Genomic DNA, 23,511 nt, shown 5'->3' on the forward strand with positions numbered 1-23,511 from the left:
TTAGATATGTGCCACAAGCACTCCTTGAATGTTAGCAAATCAGGAAGGTGGATGGCTTAAATGAATAAAAATAAATTCAGTGCTCCAAGCTGAGAGAATCACAGATTTCAAAACTTTCATGATACAGTTTGCCAAAATTCATGTTGTTTTTCATTGTGAGACCATAAAGACATTAGTTTTTAAAAAAAAAAAAAAAAAAGTCAAAGGGGCAAGATTTTTGTTTTCGGAGCCGAGAATTGTATTTTTTAAACTGTATTTATTTATTTTTAAACACAGTCAGAGTGAAGTTGCTGGATTACTTGTATCTGTTGCTGCTGCTGCTGCAAGGCTTGTTGCTGTTGCTGTTGTAGGGCAGAAGAGAGCTGGAGTCTCTGCTGAGGAAGGCTTTGCCCAGGTCTGTTCACGGCAGAGCCAAGCTGAGACAACACTGAGAAAGGAGAAGGGGAAAGCAGGCAGGTCAAAGGGGTCAAGTTTGTCGGGGTCAGGCAAGGAAGACATAGGAATAGAGTGTAACAGAAAAGGGGGATCAATAGGATTAGTTTCAGAGTCAAATTGGAAACAGTGCAGAATAAAGTATACGTGATATACATACTCTGTTAGTTAGATCATAATTAGATTATGAAGTGCTTGTGGAGACACAAAGAGGTTTCTCGTACTGGATGTTAAGCACACAGTTAAAGAAACATTCCTCAATGAAGTTTGGTGTGGAAGTTCCCTGGATTTTCTTTCTGTATCTTTTTGTTCCCTTATTTTTGTGTGATATTATCCATTTAGTAAACTGCCAAACAAAGCAGGAAAGTGCATGCTTTGAAAGTCCAGTGTTTCTTGTACAACTCATGTGCTGATAATAAATAGTAAATTGTTCAGATCTAACGTAAGACTTCTTTAAGACCAAACTTCATTTCAGTGTGAATTTATCAAGATACACACTCAGCTACAAAAGGAGGCTCAGCAAGCACGTACCTGTGGCTTGAGGTTGCATAAAATTCCCTACTCCAGTCAGGTTAATTACAGCAGCTTGTTGGGCAGATAATGCCTGATCTTGATTGGATGGACCTTGGTCAGACCCCTAGCAAAAATGAAAAGCTTGATCCTTATTACCAAACTTCGGCATCAATGAATAAGTAAATAAAGCCAGTGTGAAGGCAAACGTTTGAAGTGCCATTTAAAAAACATTTAATTCTACATCTTCCAGCGTGTGTAGACACAGGCTATAATGTAGTCACCATTAAAGTAGAACGAACAAATGCTAAATGCCCCAAAATAGCTCTGTTTTGGCAGAAATGGTATTATGCCTGTTACCCAGCACAAATCCCATGTCGTTGTCAACTTGCCTGCAGTCAGCACAGACTACAGTTTATGGCTGTGATCTTAGGACATTTCCTGTCCCAACCCCAAAGTCTTCAGGTGACACCTGAAAGCCTCCATGTACAAAGGTCCTAATCAATCAAAATATGAAGAGTCTGAAACTTACATCTTCATACTTTGCCCCACACTCCTTAATTTCATTAAAAAAAAAATCCCAAACCTGCTTTTAAAATTTTATTTTCAGAACAGAGTAGTTCTCACAGTAATCACTCAAATGGAATTAGTGGCGTCTGATCTAGTGTCTACTGAAGTCAAAGGGTACTGAATTATGACTCTTTCTAGAACTCAAATTATGCATTGATTCATAAAGTGGGAAAATAAAGTAATATAAATGCAATTCAAGCAAACCGCATGACTTAGCAGTCAGAAGAGAAAAAAAGCTTTTGAGCTAGGGCATCTCCAGGAGGTGCAGTGCTTTTTTTAGAATAACCATGTGATGTAACACCACTAAGATCTAGGTAGACTTGACCAAAAAACTGCACGTTAAGACGACATCACCATCTCGATGAAGATGACCAAGAAAGACTTACAAAATCACAGAACCAACATTTGGGGGAAAACCCTAAGTATGAGACTAGAATGTATATATTCTGTTGGCAATGAAGAAAATTGTTGGTCTTTTGGAGCTTAGTTTTTTTCCACTAAGCACCATGAACACATACATTCTTGTCCTTACTGAAAGCTAAGGAATCTGGTATTCCTAATAGCTCATTTTAGCTAACGACCCTAGTCTTACTCTACCATGCGTGGTAAGAGAGAAGTTCCTTCGGGCGCGTTAGGCAATGCAGAGAGATTGATTTGCTCCAGAAGAAGTTTCTGCTGCAAGAAGGACTAGACTTGCATCAGCCTTTTTGTAAATGCCCTTAAAGCTCAATGTCTAGAAAATAAAACCCAATAACAAGAGCTTGCATGAACTATTTTTAGTAATTCAGCTAGTAACTGACATTTGGATTCTGGGAATAAATCTGAAAGTCTCCCATTAAACTGTGGCACGTTCCAGAACAAGGCCTGTGACACAGGAGACTATGCACCATAAAAACATTTTAAGAGAGGCATCTTATTTATGAACAGTCTACAGTTGCAAACGAATAATTATTATGACAAACTTGAGTATCCAGTAGAGCCTATTCGGTAAACAGAAGCCTTGCATGTCAGGGAAGACAAAAGATAAAGAACACACAAGCAGAGCAGCTGGTTTTCCCCAAATCGCTGCACGAGTGCTGGGAGGATTTTTAGGCACAAGTAGAATGAACCAACCACTCAAAATCTGTCATTTTGAGGACACATCGGTCTCTATCAAGACTTTAGACTTCTTCAGTGATTAAAGCCTTTAACACTAATTACAGGCAGCAGTAGAGCTAATTATTAATCTTAAGATTAGAGCTTTAAAGCCAACTAATACTTTCTCTCGTGCAAAGAGAACCATTCTGTTGAACGGCAGCAGTGAGGATCATAAGCCAACTCACAGCAGTGTAAGGAAGAAGTTTTAGAAATTTTATTTACTCTAGTAATTCTGATTGTGTTTCTTTGTTCATCTGATGTCTGACGTATCTGCTAGTTACGATAAACAGGACAACACTAAGCTGATTTTACACCACTCCTACAGCGGGCTGGCTCTCTTCATGCCAGAGTAAGAGAATACTTAGCCAGTTGTTTTGCTACAGCTCTTCTACACGGGATATAAATAAAAGGAGTATAACCCAGCTCCAGCCACAGCAACAAAGCCACTGCAGTCTTTGCAGTGAGACTTTCCTCCCCCTCTGCGTCACATCTGTTGCATAAAGGCTCATTTACTTGGAGAGATGGGGAGAACAGGAGAAACTGTTTCACCCATGCACCCCAGCCTGAGCGCTGTAAGCACACGCCTGTTCTCTGTTGCTGAGGGCTACAGGTAGTAGGCTGCTGAAATTGCTGCTGCGGTTGTTGCTGGAGTGGGTTAAAAAAAAAAAAAAAAAAAAAGTGACCACCTGGAAGCTGCTGAAAATTAAAAACAAAAGGCATAATTCGATCAAACTCCTGAGTTTCCCACTGTCCTAGGATGAACATGACATTGATAATAATGTACTCCTTGGAGGTTTGGTGGGTGTTTTTGTTTTGGTTTTTTTTTGTTTGTTTGTTTTTTGTTGTTTTTTTTTTTTTTTAATCCTTTAAAATTAATCACTTTACAATTGCTGTTGTTTGTGAAGAAGCCTTATGCTCAGAAAACAAACCTGCATTAAATTAGAGCAAGATATTTCCACAGGAAAATACATTTTTATTATTCTAATTTAAATAGTAGAGATTGTACTGATACTGGAAATTAAAAGGGGCTAGTCCTTCAAAATCACTGTGTATTATTTTCACTTTCAAAATATTCCACTGAATTTTAATAGATGCTTCCAATCAACAACCTGCAAGATCTGATAAAAAAAAAAGTTAAAGCAAAACAGTCTTGATTCCCCTCCCTCACCCCAGCTTTAATTGCACTGATTTCAGCAAACAATTCTTGGCTTACACAAGTGGCAGAGGTAGCTTGAAAGGATGTAATTCAACACCGAATCACACCAATACAAGCATTAAATTCTACAGAAGAGCTCTACTCTGGTATAACTGCCCCCTGTGCTTGCCCTTTTCCATGTTTCTGGAGCGTTACTGGAGTGGGAAGAGGAAGTAGCAGAGCTACAGCTCATCCTCTACTGGTATTAGTTTTTGAAGCATGGTGCAACATTCGTGGAATGCTGAAGCTGCACATCTGCACCTGTAACTTGCAGCTGACTTCAAGATCCAGGAACTACACCTGGTTCCACAAACACTCCCTGCTCTGATTTTAAATGGAGCTCTGACATAATACGCAACTTTTGCTCACATTTGTATTTGTATGTGTGCTTCGTGGAAAGAAAAGATGTACAGACCTTCTAAACTCCCTATCTTACATGAATGTCTATTTCCATTACCACACGCTCTTTAAAGCTATTACTGCACCTACCTGTGCAGGTTCAGCTCAGCTTTTAGGCCTTGTATGTGTAACTCCTGAGTGATTCTACTGTAGTGTTTTGTACTTTCAAAATAATTGTAACTTCAGTTCAAAGAATGTTTTGCAATAAAAGCTTAGGCAAATCCTGAAAACAGAAGCTTGTGTTTTAGGATTAATCTCTTGAATTCAAATGTCAGCGTTTTTGGATTGTTACTGAAAACTAGCTGCTTTGTTGTGAGCTAAGACTATAATTTCCACCTGCTATATTTATGGAAGTAGCTTTTTCTCTTGCTCTAAGTGTTTTAAATAAGCAATTATAATTTGCAGTAAATGGTTCATCATATCAACTGGCTTGAAAGATCTGTGGAGGGCAATTCAGTAAGCAGCACTAAACACACCTCTAAAGAAGAAATTATCATTATTATTGCGTCCAAGTATATCAATTACCTGTAGAAGATTTAAGGGCCGAAGATTTGATGCATTTTTCAAACCAAAGGGGCTGCCTGTTAAAGGAAACATCTTTTTATTAGTAGGAAGTCTTTACTTAATTATATATGTGTATTGCAATTAATACACCTCTCCACTGGGATAATTTCTAAACATTTGGTAGTTGGAAAACTGGCAAGTTTAAATTTTATACATAATACAATGCTGCATTTTTTCATAATGTTGATCAGTTCACCGTTCTCCAGATTCAAAGCTAAAGAGAGCTGACTAAACAAAAGAAAACTGTATTGCTGCTAAACACTGCACCCGGTAACCTATACCCTGGTAACGCATTTACACAAAGGTGAACGTGGTGAAAGTCACAGCAATTATTCTTCAGTGGTTCTTCTTCTGGCTTTAAAAAGCTTTACTGTTCGTACAGTAAATCCAGAAATGTCCAAGGGCTCAATGAATTAACAAGCTCTCAATTTCTAGTCATTAACAGAAAACAATCCCACCCCAGATCTTAGCAACTGCCTGCCCCCCAAGGGCTTCTGGCAAGATATATGTGACTTGTAGAGGTTTTGGCATTATTACCCATGGCACTCTTCAAAGCTATGCTAATAAAGATGTGTATGTAGTATGCTATGAGCTGGGTATAGAACGGATACAAATGCTCCGGTAAAACAGCAGCTGTCAAACAGAATCCCCCAAGAGGTGTCTGCCACTGACCTAGCTCAGCTCACTACTCCCATCTGTAAAGTGGGTGACAGCATAGCACGTAAAAATCTGACACACCAAACTGGTAAAGGTTGATAGTGCTCAAAAGGACAGAATTAGAATATAAAAGCGATCCTAGGGAACTGAAGACAAGGGTCCAAAAATCAATAACATTGAATTAAAAAAAAGACAAATGAACAAGTACAAAATTGTGAGTAACTAGCTTGGTGTCTGTACAGCAAGAAAGGATGTGGGAAGTTACAGCAAGTCACAAACATCCAAATCATCCATATCACAAACTATAGAACACACAAAAGAAAAGAACCTGTTCACACAGTTTACACTTATAAAACTCACTGTCACAAGATGCTGTAGATGCCAAAAATACAAATGGGTTCAAAAACCAATTAGATAAATCCACAGACTAGAAGTCTAGCACAGGATATTAAGCACAAAGATCCGCGTGGATAGTCTTCAGCTGAGAAAGTCTCAAAGCTGTGGATTGCCAGAAGAGGTACAGTTGTATATAAGGGATGTTGCACTTCACACTTTTGCCTCATATTAAACTCTCTCCTAAGTATCCTCTAATGGCGACTGTCAGAGACAGAATATAAACTGGACGGATTTTTGGCCTAAACCAGTAAAGCCATTCTTACGTTAACGTAATGCTGTTGCGAAAAATACAAATAAAAAATAGGCAGACCTCATTTGAGGAAATGTTAACAGGAATGTTGTGAAAGAGATGAGATGCATTTATTCTGCTGTGCTCCACAGTGGTAAATCAGCCAAGCTCAGGCTTGTGTCCAGTTTTGGTTATCACATTTTAAGAAGGATGTAAGCAAATTGGACAGTCTAGAAGAGAGTGACAGGATTATGAAAGGTTTGAAAAATACGACCTATCAGGAAGAGAAGACAAATGTGGGACATGACAGCATGTTTGATACTTAGAAGGTAAAGAGGAAGGGTGAACAACTATTTTTCATGTCTGCAAGGAACAGGAGAAAAAAAAATATCATTTAATTCACAATTAAGAAGATGCACTGCAATTAGAAGGAAACATTTTGTACGGATAATGAATTACTCCAAACAGCTACCAAGGGAGACTGGAATCTTTTTTAGTGAAGGTATTTAAAGCCAGTTTAGATAAGCATTGGTTCAGACAGATTTGACTCTGCCTCAGTGTAAGGGATGGATATCTTGAAGTCTCTTCTATATTTCTGATTCCATAATCATACATTAGAGTTTTTTTGGACTTTACTGTCTTTTCAGAAACAAAAAAATTAAGCATTTAAATGCTGCTTTAATGAATATTGAGGCATACAGATTTATATAGTCATATCTGAAGGCAATAAGGAACTAATTAATTGTCCTACTAGACTAAAGCAGTACCAGTGACAAAATAAAATGCCCTGCACATTTAAAAAGTGATGCCTCTTTCTATGTCCAGTCATGCCTTTTTTCTTGCAGTCATCATTATCAATGTTGCATTTGAATTAGGAGTTTCTCTCAAACTTCCTACTGAGCATACCAAACAAGCCAGGTTTAGAGTACGTTTCCCCAGTCTAGCTCCTCAAAATCAACTTCAAACAATCACAAACATAGCCTATACTTTGAATGCCAAAATATGTATGATGCTCCCGAGCTCCAGCCATCGAATACACAATCTAGTCACACAATGGCCACTTTTGTCCATCGTTTTCCAATATGTTCTCACACTGTCCCTATCTGAAGGGTGGCTTTTCAACTTATTCACACTAACCTGCTTGAGAGGCAGACTGCATTGCAGCAGGCAGCGCACCTGGTACCAGACCTCCTGATGGTAAAATGCCACTCAGATTTATACCTGCAGGGGCTATGGCACCAGTGTTGCACCCCAACATAGGGTTTGAACCACTCATCAGTGTCTGTGCTCCACTGTAGAAGAGGAAAGACAAGACATCAAACCCAAGTGGTACAAGCAAATCTGAGCAACTGAATTTTTGCCCTCTCTCTCATGACAAGTAAATCATTTGCTGTAAATCGGATTACAGATAAAGCATCAAGGCATCTTGAAAAATCATTATGCCTAGGGTATAACAAATATGTGAATCCATATTCTCAGTATATATGATTATTTTTTTTCTTTGGTCTAATCTATGGAAAATAAAACACAAGAGGTTTTTTTATTCTAGAAATACTGAAAGATCAACAGTCTTCAAAATGGATGTACTATCATAACAAAAAGGAAAGGAATAGGTTTGTGTTTTCTTTTTGCCCTATAAAAAAAGAATATCTCTCTAATTAATCAACAGTGATCAACTGCTGAACACCCTGGATGAGTAATTTAAGTGTCTGATACTTGTACTGAAGCACACTACATGTCTTATGCTGACCATCTTACATTGATCACAAAATTTCATTTAGTCTAAAAAGCAGTTCACATTATATCACACAATCTATTCTTGGCAGCAGCATTTATTATTTTTTTAAACACCAAAATGAGTTTTAAGGATCAAAGAAAGTTTAACCCTGATGTTTGATTAAATTGTTAAGATCAATTTGTTGTTTTCTTGTATTTTACATACAACCTTTCATTCATAGACACTTTAATATCAAATCTCTTTCCATTTTTCATTAGAGCAGTCTGCATATGATATTCCACTTCCTCTCTGATTAATAAAAAAAGGTTTCAAACTTCCAAGAGCAAAACCTCAGAAACCACTTAAACTGAGGTTAAGCCTTATGAAATTCAACTATATGCATGCAAAAAACCTGCAAATAAAGTTTTCTTAATAGGCCTTTTCAATATTCTGATAGTAGGGGCCTTTATATTTGAGAAATACAAATAGTTCCTAGTGACTCTTCCCTTTATAATTACGAAGTGAGTGATCTTTTTGTATTGCAGATCCTGAAAAATATCTATCCTAACGGATGCTGGACAGTCCTGTAGCACTCCCACTCTCCCCACCCTACCACCCCAACAATCAAGCCACCCAGGGCAAATTAAGAAACCATCATAACGAAAAAAACTTACCACACAGAGCCCACTACATTGATGAAGTTAAGTCCTGCAGGGTTTGCCATGACCTGGGTGGAGGTTGTTCCTGTAGTAATGGATGTTACCATGGTGGAAAGAGGAATGGTCATTACAGGCAGTGCCTGGCTCAGAGACATTTGCTGCTGAGCAAACGGGGTTAACAAAGTGGGTTGAGGGGTGAAGCCTGAATCTTGGGGAGTAGGGGTGGCAGAAGGGGTAATAGGAGTTGAGCTCTGAGCATCAGGAGGGTGTGGGGTCGATGAAGGGGTGTTGGTTGGAGTAGGAGTAGATGGTTTAGGAGTTCCAGACCCTGCTCATTGAGAAAAATAAAGAGTGCTAGTTTGTTATAAAAGGCCAGTCCTTTTTTGTATAATAAGGTTAATGGAATCTTATTTAGCACTGATAATTTGTTCCATTTTTTAGACCGCAAGTGTTAATTTCTACATGACACGAGTGTTGCAGCACGCACTCATTGTTAAGGATGCAGTATAATCACACAGAAAACCCATTCTCCATGCTTAATTCCTTAAGCCATACACCAATTTGTATCCTCCGTTAAGTCCTTCCATAATTTATCGTACATTAAGTCGTAACTCCACTCAGAAATACTTAAACCAAAATAAAACAATTTCTTAGTGACCATGTTAACCTAATTAATGTTTTTGTCCTAAAATGTTAAACACATAGACTATATATGCACTGCCTGCACAATAGCATCGTGTTAAAAACATATCATGGGAAACAACAGATTCAACAAAGAACATATACTATTTCAATAATCATGGGGTTGATTTAAATTTCATCAGATAGCTAAACTCCCATTTGCCAAATTTTGATCATATAAAAATATTTTTTTAGTATTTAAGAACTAGAGGATAATACTGCATCTTTAAGAGTTACTGTGTATTTCCTTCTGCTTAAATGTAGCATGTATAGCTAGATTTGTTGTGGATGCAGTAAGCACAGTTTATCAATAGAAAACAAAACCAAACCCCCCAAAAGCTTGAGGTAGTTTGTTGTTTTTCCCTTTTTTTTTTTTAGCTTTCATGTCCTGCAGAAAGAAAGGAAATAAATGTGAACGTCCAGCTGTTGTGATCAGAGCCTTAAAGTAACAACTGCATGCAGCAGATTTACACAATTCATACCACTAACATAAAGACAGAGTAAATATGTTAGAAGAAAACTTTTGTAAGTTTTCTTTTTTTCTTTGTGCAAAACAAGAAGGCAGAAAAGTTACACCTCTTGAGCTATCCAGATTTTAAATTATTTAATGTAAAATGTGTGTTATAATACTGTGCAGGATACTGGAACGTGCAGTATACAATTATTCATAAAAAAATTGAAAAACTGCAGCTATGATTTCTCTTTAAACAAATCTGGTCACAAAATGTCTCAAGACGCATACATATTTTAAAAAATGTTTATGATCTATAGCTATGATTACAATGTCAGTGTTAATGAAAATACTTAAACTAGGATGTCACTTATTATTGAAATTTACATTTTAACACCTGAGAATATGGTGCTATCGTCATCAGCATCACCACCACACTTGCAATCAGCAATGATTTGTAAAACAGTGTAGGAGTGTTTTAAAAAACCATCTTATCGTTTATTGTATCACCACCTTGGGACTGATCAGATTATATACATACAGAGAGATACAACTGCACCAGCTCCTATAACATTTAAAAAACCAGATGCTTAAATTATGTAAAGGCAAACTGATCTAACATACTGTTTTTACACCAGAGGAAAAAAAAAAAAATATCTACACTTGGAACTTTATCTCATCACATCATCTACCAGCCTTTCATAAATGAGGAGATCATACTAATTGCATAAAATGTATTAAAACGTATACACAGAGGGTGCATACATATATACAGAAAAAACGAACACAGTTACAATAAACATAAAATACATACAGTGAACAAGAGACCTGCCTAAAGCTGCACAACTTATACAATTTAGGGTACACTGTACACTTAAGTTTCATCATTCCACAGGTTAAGAAGTTTATCTCAGGAAGCATTTATGCAAAAGCCTAAGATTTAATGGAGAATTTAGGTCGTGACTCACTTTGTGAAGAGCTCGCAGGAGACATGGCAGCTGGAGAGAGCATACTAACTTGATTAAGATCCATAGATTGTTTCCGAGAAAGACCAGGAGGCTTAGAAGGAGGAGGAGGAGGAGTTGGGGATTTTAGATGGCCACTTGACTGTTGTGGACTAAAAATATTACCTGAAAAAGCATAAATAAAACATTATTGTTCTCTGAGTACATGTTAACTCAAGTATTTGTTAGGATCCAATTTTGTGAACAATACAATCAGAAATCAACAAAATGATGCTCTTTCCACACAGAAGATATTGATTATTTTTTTTAAATTATATCTTTACTAAGGGGATATCATGTCACTTTACAATAGGCAGAACACATAGAAAGGAGATGCCCAAGTCAATAAATAATTACCTGAAGAGCTACTTCCTGAACTTGAAGGTAATTTGATGGGAGGAGGTCGGTGTTTTACACCTTTCCCCAATACTGAAGACTGAACAGAGCCTGATATACTTTCTGGCTGCTAGGAGGAAAGAGAAATTAACACTACCACAGCAATAATGCGAGACAATTCAATTAATTTGTATTAGACTTCTCAAAACCAAGATAAAATTCCCTTCAAACATTTCAGATTTTTCTTTGTTTTTAAAACACAGTCTATGACCAATTGTCTTTAGATAAAATGCTTACCATCAAGAAGCAGCTTGAAAGTGGTGGTAAAATTTAAACCAAGCAAAAAAAAAAAAAAAGAAAAAAATTAAGGTGCTTCGCTTTTTTCCATAATTCTGAAATCCTTCTTAGTAACTTTTCACAAATGCAAGAGTGACAGATGCATTTTAAATAAAAGGACAATTTGGTCTTAGTTGAAAGAGTACATCATTTCATTCATTCACCATCTGCAACCATTAAGGATTTAGAGAGCAGGATCAGATTTCCTGATTCTGGAAGTAGAAATTTAAATACACTCAGGAAAATCCCATTGAATTCAGTGGGATCAGAACTTCACTAATCTTTTTAGATGAAAGGTGCTCCCTTGCTGTTTGTTCTTATAGCATGCTTATCAGGTTATTTGAATACAAATTAACTTCAGCTAATCAAGTCTGTAGTTCTCAGTCACTCACAACAGACCCTAACTCCGTAATTCCAATAGCTGATACCATTAAAAAACTCCACAGTGAAACACATTTACAATTATAGTCTATATATTTCAACCTATAAAGCAGGTATCCCATAAATGAAAGTACTGTCTAAAAAAACATACAGTTCAAAAACTGCTAGAACTAGAAAATGAGGCTCTCAATATACTGAATGGAATATTTCAGTGCTAGAGACTAAATGAGATGCGCTTGGGTTAAAAAAAATCAGAGCATCCACCACTGTGCTGAATCAACCTTTTTGGATAGCTTAGCTTCCACTGATTCTCAGAAAGAAGCGACACTCCCCTCTAGATAAAATAGAGATGCACATGTTTCTAACTGCTTGCTTATAAAAAAGAATCTTTTGAGCAAAATTATGAGGATTACCTTTCTCTTCTACTATTAAAAAATTGTTTTCTTCATTTTGAAAATAAAGACTAGATCTTTAAGTAATTTTGGTCCAGCGTTTGGTGAGGGCTTGGACAGCTGGAGAAGATGACTTCCAGAAGTACACTCCCACCCTAAGTTATTCTATGATTTTAATATAGATATAAAATAGATGATCGATGACATCAAACAGATAGATGATATAAAGTCAATATGAGGTAGACGACAGACGCTATGAAGTCAACATACAATAGACATCAACAACAGGTGACATCAAGTCGACATAAAAGAGATCTGAGTCGACATATGGTGGATACATACACACATGTGCATTCATATGGCTGTGTGTTTATACACACATACAGAAACACTCATACTCCTTTCTGCAGCTGCTTCCAGTGGCCAGTCTGGCCCAAAACAGGAGATCTCTACATGCTGTTCTTCTGGCTGCCACCAAGAACTACCTCTTTCAGAGCAACGGTGTTGCAGTTTACAAGTAGGTATTTAGGGGAAAGACGCAGCGAAGGAAATACAGCAACAGATACAAAATTCACTTACTGGTAGAAGCCTAAATACAGTTCACCACTACACTACCGAATCTGACCAAGAAAGCCAGAAGCAGCAAGAAAAACACAAGGAAATGCCAACAGGCATGAGAATTTGGGACTTCTAGTGGATGCTTGCATACAAACATATGCATTATAAAGGTTTTGGTGTTGATTTTGTTTGGTTGGTTTTAAGTTTTCATCTTCAAACTACAGAAAAAATAATTTTAATGATTTCTAAAGGTAAAAGAATAGTTCAACTACTATATCTGCTTTTGTGTTTACTGATCTGTAAAATAAAATGCACAGCTGCATTTTATTGTACTGCTCTGTGAAAGGTTCACTTGAACAGGGGAAAATGCTGCAAAACCTTGGAGCTAACTATACTATACACAGCTAAAAAAAAAAACAACAAACAAACCATGGCTAAAAGACACAACATTTGAGCACTGAAAACAAAAGTGCTTTCCTCTAACTTTCCCATATACTCACTCCGAAAGATTATGACAACAAAGCTTTTAAAAATTCATTCAGAAAGAACTTTTTACGTTATTTTACCTTTAAATGTGGATAGCAAAAATTATTCTAATAATACAATAATCAAGTGCAAATAAAAGAAAGATATGGCTTGATAAACTCACTTCCATTTCCTTCCCTGGAGAAAGATGACTAAGATTCACTGATCCACCTGAATTATGAAACATTTTCACAGGACATTTAGCTTCATTTTGTACTAACTCCTGATACTGGTTCACCACTCTGAAACAAACAATGGGGGCACAAAAAGATTAACAACTCTGAATTTCTACAGTAGATATATGTGTTTAAATATACTTCTGTTACATAGAGATATATTATTTATTTTATACGTAAGTATATATTATATAAGTATATATCTATATAAAATTGAGATGCACATATATAAACCACACCCATATCTCTGTATATGTTTCTACTTTATGTTCCTGGGCTCTTTCCTTAGATTTACTCCACTTGAACTTTTCTTTTAATCACTGTCTTTTTTTCAAATGCAAAACACAGTCTGTTTAAGAAACAAGTTTAACAAACACTGTTCTGGAGGAAGCAAAACAGTAGACACAACAGTTTCCTTCCCAAAAGCAATTACAGTTCTTTGGGATGTCAGTCAATGGGGATCCCATTCCCTTCACATAGGTCCAGAATCCTTTATAAAGCTCTGTCCTCTGCTTATACTCCCCATGGAGCAGTCATCTTTAACCTGAGGTCTATGTCAGATGAGGACTCTGAAAGCAAGGTCCTGAAAGCAAGAACTATGAGGTCCATACTGAATGTACATCCAAGAACCAGTTATCACATCAGAAATGATCACACTTCTCTGAGTACCAGGATAGACAGGTCTTACATTATGAGACTAACAAGCAGTGATGTATCCAGGAATTTAAAGCACCAACAGCATCAGGCAAACAAATTTAAAATACTGTTCTACCAAATCAAAATACTACAACTCTATTAATTTGAGAGAACTAAGTTGAGCAGAATATACAAAGTGACCTTGCAGACTTGAAAAATCAAGCTGAAGACCTGTTGTTGCTTATACTCTAAAAGGACTGAACCTCAATGAAAAACTGCTGGAATATTTCCATTAGCTTACACCTAAATGCAATGAATTATACTTTATTTTGGTATAGCATTGATTCAATATGCTGCTATGTGACAAGCAAGGGTCCCAAGATACACAGCAGAGAAAAGTGTGCGGTGTAATTTTTTCAGCAATTATGTTTTAGACTGCCTTAAAATTACAGTGGAATCAGATTAATAAAACGCTGAGTATTCAAAAACGTGGTCCTGCCCTCCTTCCTCCTCTACTGCTTCTTCTTGTCCTAGTCCCCAAAACCCAACTGCTTATTCTGATTGAGGAATTTGAGCAACCCAGTGGCAAACATGAGGAGGAAAGCAATCCCAGTTAAAACTAGACCCTTGTATTATTGTTGTTTTAGTTTTCAGCCAACCAATCCCCCAACTCAGCACAAACAGCAAGAGTCTATCAGCCTGCAGGAGAGAATATAAGCAAAGAGTTTCTTGATCAAAATTATCTATTAAAACAAAGAACATTATTGATTTTTGACCAAATCAAGGACTCGTCTCCCTGCCAAGCACATAAGAAGAGGGTGAGGGGGTAAGAGCTATGGCAGGTACATCACCTCGAGGTCTCCTATGAAGGCACAAAACCACAAGCGGCTTTGACAGAGATTGCTTTTTAAAGGTTCTGTGCTCACATTCACAAAGAAACACAGTTATCTGTAACGTGATGCACACTGACAAACAGTTGAAGAAATAGTTATTTTGCTGCCTCAGTTATCCTAGAATTGCTACTCATTCTACAACTAATACATACTGGAAGACTGTTTTGTTACTTGCTTTTCTAAGAAAGCTGAATCAAGTAATGCACAGCACACAAAAAGTTGTATATCTACAAGTCCTAGATTACACTCAAAGTTCAAATGAACTATTTACATGATTGCTAATTTACCGCACAAAACGTCAAGATGAAATTCCTGCTAAATGCTCTCAGAATTTTATTATTGCCTGTGTAATCAAGAATAATCGTGCAAGTAACTGTAACAACATGATTGAAATTTAGGTGGTGGGACAAGCTGTATTCACATATTTACTTTCCTCTATTCTTCCCTACTTACTAAATATAGAAACTGCACACTCTATCCTACTTCCTGGTATAATGATGAATTCCTCTTATTTTCCTCATTTGACTGCATCTGTTTCTCAACCACTACGTGAGCAGTCGTAATGGCTAAAAAGAACAAAATCCATTATTTGGCACCAAACCAAATGGTTGTATTACTATATTAATTTACCTTTCAGCATCAGTCTTCGAACCAATAAGGAACCTGAAATGTAAAATGTATAATACATTTCAGTCATGAATCAAACTAAAAGAACATATTTTTATAATCACAAAATTTTGAATGAATGTCAATGCTGCTCTTTTTTCACACCTGCTGAAAATACAATACTGTATCCTGTATTATTTAGTACTTGAAATACAAATTTGGCTTCATAACTGTAAATACAATATACACACGGTCTAATATGGTCTCCTTTAAGAGTAAATTGCCTAAAAAGCAAAAGACAGAATATGGAAGTTTCATATTATTTAAAAAATGGAAGTGAATAACTGCTACAAAATTGCTACTGTAAAAAGTACAAGAGAAAAGTTACATATAAATCAACACTTACACTGAAATATAAACCTAAGTGTCCTGTGGGTATGTCAAAACCAGCCCTACTTCTAAAATTTTAACAAATATTTAGTTTCCATTGTTTAATTTCACTTACACAAATTCCGATTCCTCATGACTTTCCAGAACTCCTAAATAAGTGTTTCTCTTTTGCGTAATACTTATGACTTGCAAACTCATTACTTCAGTGATTTTATTTTTTTTAAACACTACAGACCTTTTCTCCGTTTCCCTAGCTCAAAAACAATAAAAAAGCACATTGTTTTATTTTACAGCAGAACAACAAAAATGTCTTCTGCACCTTTTAATTCACATGATGTAGTTTCCTATTGAGGAATTATCCAGATTTTTATGAACTTTAACTGGTAATGTCTTAAAAATAATGGACTAGAGCCGTGATTTCCAAAAAAACCCAGGCATCTAATACCTGTAGATCCTTTTAATTCCCAGACTTACTACACAACTGTAAGGTAGCACTGCTATTCCAGGAAGATCAGTTCTAAGTATGTGTGCTGGTTTTGACTGGGATCAAGTTAAATTTCTTCATCGTAGCTTGTATGGGGCTATGTTTTGGATTTGTGCTAAAAACAGTGTTGATAATACAGGGATGTTTTTGTTACTGCTGAGCAGTGCTTAGACAGAGTCAAGGCTTTTTCTGCTTCTCACCCCAATGCATCAATGAGCAGGCTGGGGGGGGGGGGGGCGGGGAATGAGGATGGACGAGAAGTTGAGAGGGGACACAGCCGGGACAGTTGACCCCAAATGACCAAAGGGATATTCCATACCATTGGACATCATGCTGAGCAATAAAAAGCTGGGGGAAGAAGGAGGACGGGGGGACGTTTTGAGTTACAGAATTTGTCGTCTTAAGTAACTGTTACGCGTGATGGAGCCCTGCTTTCCTGGAGATGGTTGAACACCCTGATGGGAAGTAGTGAATGAATTTATTGTTTTGCTTTGCTTGCATTTGCGGCTTTTGCTTTACCTATTAAACTGTCTTTATCTCAAGCCATGAGTTTTCTCCCTTTCACCCTTACGAATCTCTTCCCCGTCCCACCGGTGAAACGGGGGGGCACAGGGAATGAGCAAGGGGCTGCGTGGTGCTTAGCTGCCAATTAGGGTTAAACCATGACAGTGTGGAAACAAACAGTAAATAGCTCAGTCTAGGGAGAAAACATCCTGAGTATTAAGAAGATTTTAAGAAAAAATAAGATAGGAATTATGTACTAGACAATAAAATTAACTTTCATTAAGAGAACCAAAGTTTGCTCAGGCTCACTGCTCCTTGCCTTACTGAAATTTACAGGGTCTATTCTGCTGCACAGGTTCCTCCACACAAAGAATCTGGTACACAACAAAAATAGCCCAGAAGAGAGAATCTCTGTAGAACAACAGCCAACAGCAGCAGGTCCAAAACAATTCAAGATGACAAAGCTTCTTAAGAGCTCAGGTTTTAATTCATGATTTATTTAGCCCAAATTTTTTTGAGTAAGAGTAAACATAATATAATGGAGTCTTACGTTTTCACAGCATCAGGCAAATTTTGACAATGATCAAAACAATAAGCAATACTGAAAGAGTGATAAAAATATCTTATGGTGTCTCCACTATTTGAGCTGTTGGGTTTTTTTGTTTGTTTTTTAAAATCGATGGCTTTTTTTGTTGTTTTGTGTTTTATACAATATATCTTTAAAAGATAAGACAATATATCTCTAAAAGAACATGCAGGTTTGACATAAAAGTACATTTAAGATATGATGGTTGCTTGAACACATTTTGTTATGGTTTTTTTTTTTTTTTTGGTTAAAAAAATGTTAGCTTCATTAGCTGAATTTAAAAAACCCAACCTCTTAAATCAGTTTTCCAGCTCTAGAGTATTTTTATGACTGAAAGTGATAAGTAATGTTTGTCTTCCTTCATCTATTAGGTTATAGCACAGTTCAAATGAACATGCAACTTACTGTGATGGAGTTAATAGGTTGTCATTTTCCTCATCACCTTTGAGTGTCTGAATTTTACCATAGTACAAGGGATTGCCAAGAGACTGAAAAATGGTCAGTTTTGTTTTTTGAAGCTGGTTACCCACTTCACATTCAAACACATAATCATCTTTTATTTCCTAAAAAGAAAGAAGAAAATAACCAAATACGTCTTGAACAAGTGGTAACAGAAATAGCTAGTAAAGTACGCCAGTTCTACACAATACAGTAAGAAAAACTCTGTAAGAATGGGTGCATTATCTAAAATGAAAGTGATTTGAATATCTAAAGGGATGAGAAGAAAAAGAGTTTACCAGCTTTTAAAACACAAAAATATTGCAAACCCTATACAATCATGTTAGATACGGAAAGGCAGACTGGGTAAACATATATAGAAAGTTTTATATAAATTATGACAATGCAAAAAAATGTTGCAAGTAGAACACTGGAGATGAAGATTAAGTTCTATGGGAAAGTATTACTTTTTGCCAATATGAAACTACAAAGACATTGTGATAGATGCCGTTAATAAAGATTAATTCTTTGTCATTTCAGAGGAAAGTTATTACAAATTGATTTATGGCTAATTATATTAAATGACTACTACTTATCAAATCATGTAATTTGTGCCAAAAATCTTAAGGTTCAACTTAAACATTGCAGAAAGAGCTTTTTGTAAGAGGTATTTAATATTACTTAATCTCTTTCCAAATTTAATATTTTAACAGAAGCTCTTTTCAATCAATCTTTGAGAATTTGAGTGAAGAAAGCAATTTGTTGAGCAGAGTACTGCCCTCCATAACTTATTATGCTTTCTTTACTATACAGGCTATACAGGAACAGCACATATTACTTGGGAGATTAAAGTTGCTTTTCCTTGGATTTCTGGAAAACCTGAGGAAATTACAAGACTGATCCCATGCATACTGCACTGTATGAAATTACAAGTGTCTGTGGTAATCTTTCTGTGTCTATATAACACATGGAAGATTAAATTGGGGGAGGGAAGACTATTCCCACATTACTTTAATTTTGATGAAATACTAGAGACACAGAAGTTTGGCCAAAGGTCTAAACTACTCACATGGGCTGGCCAGACAGTTGGTTGCGAGTCATCAGGCTTGATAGACTTTTCCACTTTGGCATATTTTTCCACCTTAAAGAAAATGGAGATATCAAAAAAAGAGAGAACAACAGTCATATTGGGCCAGAGTTAAAACAAATCTAGCAGAGTTTCTTGTTTTTAACAGTGGCTCACATGACAGTCTTTAAAAGCAAGTGCAAGAAACAGACAAGGATAGCTTGATACTCTGTATAACATCCCCCTTTGTGTTATGCATTCAGAAAAACTGAATTGGAGAACCTTCAGAACCTTACTAAATTTATTCTGTTACACCATATTTGCTATGTTAAACTTAACAAGAGTGTGAAGCACGGTTTAAGATTACAGATTGAAATCACTGCCTGCAATGTGGAATGGTTAAGAAACTTCACAACACCAGGAACGCCTAAGGACTCTGATTAGGTCAGGTACAACCCTGTTGAAGTGCAAAGGGAGAGAAGGTTTGTACAAACTTACAACATCATTTCATGTGTAATGCGCACTCTGGCCAGCCCTATTAAGTCCAAAGCTACAATCTTGTCTAGTCTACTAAGTCCCTTCTCTATGCTAGTACTATGCGTTTTGGCAGTGCCAGAAACTGAGAACATGAAGAGTCCTTAAGAATGCACGCAGAGTGATTGGAATTCACAACTAGAACTCTCATATAAAAAATTAAACTATTGAAAATATTATGTCCTGTAGTATCATAACATGTCAAAAAAGAGGAATTGCTACCAAGCTGACAAGTGACTACTTTTTAAATAATTTCCTTACCTCATCTCTTTTTCTATTTGTTATATTATCAGACAACTTCAAATAGACCTGTGTGCATCGAACCCACAGATGAACAATATTTAAGGTCTGTTTGCACTGTTCATCTCATCCAAACTATCATGTTACAATGGCAACGTATTCCAATGTGGTTTGGCTTGAGCTTATACCTTACAGTACAGAAAACCCATTTTAAACATTAAAGTCACTCTCACTTTTTAAAGGTCATTCTTTGATATTGGATACTCTTTAGTCACTTCTTCATACCATACAACATTCAATACAATTGCTACTGATTGCTAATAGTATCAACTGGACTTACATCCACTTCAGAAGGTGCAGTCAAATAGCAAGGGTTCTGTTTCCACATATCTACGCACTGGAAGATGAAAAAGCAGTATTAATGTACTAAATATTTTAAATAAATAGTTAGAAGTATACCCACCCATGTCTCAGAACACTTACATTTCCAGCTTTAGAAATTTTGAGGTCATACTGCTGGGCTCCTTTCCTCTCCTTTCTTTTCTGTAAGTAGTCAAGTAGTCTGAGCTGAGGTGGAGTTGAATAGTGAGCTACTTCCTGCTGTCTGTTCAGAGACGACCTTGAGTACCTTTTGAAGCACCTACGGTAAAATGACAGATAAGCTTGTAAAAGCATCAAAACGAAATTCCCCATGGCCTGTGTACGAACACAAAAATATGCAGGGAAATGCTTACTTTGAGGCTAAAAGTCATGTTTTGAAATATGAATTCAAAATTGCTATTCTGGATTACAATGTATAACTCAAACTCTTGATTTCATATTTTTTAAAAATATTAGTATTCTGTTTGTGTGTTTCAGCAATCCAAATGGGGTTATTTTTGAAATGCATAATTGAAGTACATTGTCAAAATGAGTAATTAACTCAAAAGTTGCCAGGCTAAAAATATTTGTGTATTATCATAGATTTCAGTTCTGTCAAAAGATAGATGTTCTACTTATGTAACTATAAACACAGTAACTACCTTCCATTCTTTGTCTCATGCCAAACCCATTGGTACATTAATGCTGTTCTGGACATCCATTTAACACCTTTGCCTATTTTTCTAGTGGAAAGTTTGTTGACCACGAAGTTCTAATTTTAAGGACAGCTTGATCAATTTCACCATTTATACTTTTTTAGACATTACCACTGATTATACATCAGCATAGTATTTCAATGCAAAGTTAGTTTTTTCATTCTACAGAGTGAATGCAACTCTTTTAGGAGCTTTTAACAAATCAGAGACCAATATAACCCATTTATATATTTTACATTACTGAGCAGCCATCTGACTCATCTTACACTTGAATTATGCAAAAAACCCAACAAACCACCAGAATCAAAACTGCAATACTGTATTATGGTAAGAAAATAATATATATACACACATTCTTTTGATATACCAAAATAAGCATATTATAGTATCTACTATTAATACAGTTCAATATTGAGTACTTAAAAATAAGATATCATTTCTTGACTGTTACTCATATTCCTAATTTTTAAGTAGATATTACTTTAAGCACTGCATATGAGAAACAAAATTTTCACATAAAGCATTGCTTATATTTTTCTTTGAAACACTTCATAAAATTTCAAAGGAAGCCTCAACACACTTCTCATTGAAAACTACCGTTTCATGGGGCGAGTGTTCATCTTCTGCTTGTTGTACAGGAGTCTATTTGTAGTACAGGTCACTGCTATTGAAGGATCAAGACACAAAGGCTCTGCTGTAGCCAAAATAAGTTGGCTCTCAAGTAGGAGTTTGTCCTCCTGTAATATACACAGCTATTAATAAATGTAAAAATATGAAGACTTTTACATTAATTGAATATACCTATGCATACGTGCACATTATCTTAAAGAAAACTGAAAAAAATTGTGTGGGGATAGTCAACAAAAGAAAATATTCAACAGTCAAGTATCACTAACCATTATTTTGAATTACAGAGCTTTGGGTGGGGTTTCCAATAGGAAAAGAAATCCTTCTGAAAAATAGATGGCATGTTCTGTTTTTTTCGTTTGTGTTCTCTTTGTTCATTTTAAACACAGTACACTAGTGGCAATGAAATACATTTTCTGTCAGTGATTTATATTGATGGCCTGTCAGTCAGTGCCATAAAGATGATCTACCCAGGACTTTAGATTACAATTTCGAAAGCATTTGAACAGGAAATACAAACAAACACATTGAGTACACCATGCTATTCAGCATTTAACTAACTATAACTGTACAACTGTAGTTACTTAGGATTCTCTTTATTGTAACAGTATCAACAGCAAAATGATGCTAGAGGAGCAATTGCGTCATTAGACTCCAGCTGCTGTTCTGGGGACAAATGCTGAAGAGGAATGAAGTAAGGTAAACTAGTTAAGAGTAACTCCAATACTGTCATTCTGCATTACAAAAAATTAAGGTCTGGTTCTACAAAACTTTTAGCAAACCCTATTGTTTTCTATGGCATCTTGTGGGTAGATGCTATTAACAAGTTACTTTGGCAACTCTCGGTAGCATATCCTGTGCAGCACTATGCACATCACTGACAGTTTAAATTAAACAAAAATATGATCAGTTTTGTTTATCAGCTTTTATTGCAGAAATTAATTAATAATTTAAAGAAATTTTATTTTATTGTGTATCTACCACATCACCGCAAAGTTTTAAAATAACTACTAACCCACCTGTGTCCATTTGTGGTTGTCACTTGTTATAGAATGCACATCACAAATTAAAGTCTGAGGAGGAAGACATAATGGTAATTAGCTTTCAACTAAATAATAGGATTTCTTAACATATGTTCAGTAACAGCTCATATCCAGTCTACTGTTACAGTGAGAAATGACTTAAACCAGTTCTTACCTGCATTGTAGGACGCAAAAGAATGTGCTTGCTTTGGTATGTTGGAGATTTCATGTTACCAGACTGCCTATAGTCACGTATTTCTGCTATGACACATCCACAATGAAAAATATTAACCTAGTTGAAACAAAATACAAAAAAACCCTTGTAAACAAACATTTACCAATCTGCCTCAGCCCCTGCCGCCAAAACCAAGTTTGTAATATATCATTTAATATTCAGCGACACTACGAATAACACTAATCACTAATTTTAATCAGACCAGTGGTCTTTACTACATACATAAACATACCTAAAAAACAAATCTCCAAATGTAGTGTTTTCATATGCCAGCAATGTAGTTTAAAGAAATTCCCATGTCAAGTATTTCATAATGACAAAGAACAGAAGATATTTTGCTAGAACACAGAAGTTGTTTGGCAGCCTTTATCATAGCAATCTCTATTCTATACCCTTGTCCCCAGCATTTTTTTTTTCCTATATATCAATAAAATTTTTATTTGGCATATTAAGTATTACAGTTCCAAATGCACAAGTATTTTACATCTTATGGTTGGAATCACTTAATTGAAGCATTCAAAAAGTCAAGGTTTATCTGGGTACAAAACATAAATTCATTTTGAAAACAAAACTTTCAAACCTGAGATTTTTCTAAAAGATCAACCAAAATAGGTGGTAGCTCCTCTGCATCCAAATATTCAAGCAGCTCTCCTTCCTCATAAGGCAGCCGAATGGTCTCGGAATCTGAATTTAAACAAAACATACTGCTTTTCTTTTGCCTTTCAAATTCAAATTTTAACAACATGAAACATAAAACAAGCTTGCCACAGGAAAAAGCAGTGCCAGTGGAAACAGGCAATTTTATTTGCATAGTTTTTTTTTTTTACATCCATTTCTGTTCCCAGGGCTTGATTTTGCTCTTATTGTAC

General features: G+C 36.0%; 1 protein-coding gene across 13 annotated transcripts in view; it reads right to left on the reverse strand.

Moving 5' to 3' along the window:
• The window catches only part of SUPT20H (SPT20 homolog, SAGA complex component), a 35,969-nt gene that overhangs the window by 1,124 nt on the left and 11,334 nt on the right, over window positions 1–23,511 (reverse strand). For 3 of the 13 annotated variants that reach the window (XM_063332950.1, XM_063332936.1, XM_063332945.1), the window contains exons 7-23: window positions 23,223–23,326; window positions 22,583–22,699; window positions 22,405–22,458; window positions 21,356–21,495; window positions 20,166–20,322; window positions 20,023–20,079; window positions 18,912–18,983; window positions 17,810–17,967; window positions 15,465–15,497; window positions 13,254–13,371; window positions 10,959–11,067; window positions 10,566–10,727; window positions 8,481–8,793; window positions 7,227–7,381; window positions 4,769–4,824; window positions 964–1,069; window positions 300–427 (exon numbers count right to left, since the gene is read on the reverse strand). In XM_063332950.1, coding sequence (XP_063189020.1) covers window positions 300–427; window positions 964–1,069; window positions 4,769–4,824; window positions 7,227–7,381; window positions 8,481–8,793; window positions 10,566–10,727; window positions 10,959–11,067; window positions 13,254–13,371; window positions 15,465–15,497; window positions 17,810–17,967; window positions 18,912–18,983; window positions 20,023–20,079; window positions 20,166–20,322; window positions 21,356–21,495; window positions 22,405–22,458; window positions 22,583–22,699; window positions 23,223–23,326 — 2,039 coding nt within the window. The remainder of the gene's footprint in view (window positions 1–299; window positions 428–963; window positions 1,070–4,768; window positions 4,825–7,226; window positions 7,382–8,480; window positions 8,794–10,565; window positions 10,728–10,958; window positions 11,068–13,253; window positions 13,372–15,464; window positions 15,498–17,809; window positions 17,968–18,911; window positions 18,984–20,022; window positions 20,080–20,165; window positions 20,323–21,355; window positions 21,496–22,404; window positions 22,459–22,582; window positions 22,700–23,222; window positions 23,327–23,511) is intronic. The other 10 variants (XM_063333016.1, XM_063332982.1, XM_063332974.1 and 7 more) reach the window with 6 other exon arrangements.

This window comes from Chroicocephalus ridibundus, chromosome 1 (assembly GCF_963924245.1).
Source record: "Chroicocephalus ridibundus chromosome 1, bChrRid1.1, whole genome shotgun sequence".
NCBI classification, from domain to species: Eukaryota; Metazoa; Chordata; class Aves; order Charadriiformes; family Laridae; genus Chroicocephalus; species Chroicocephalus ridibundus.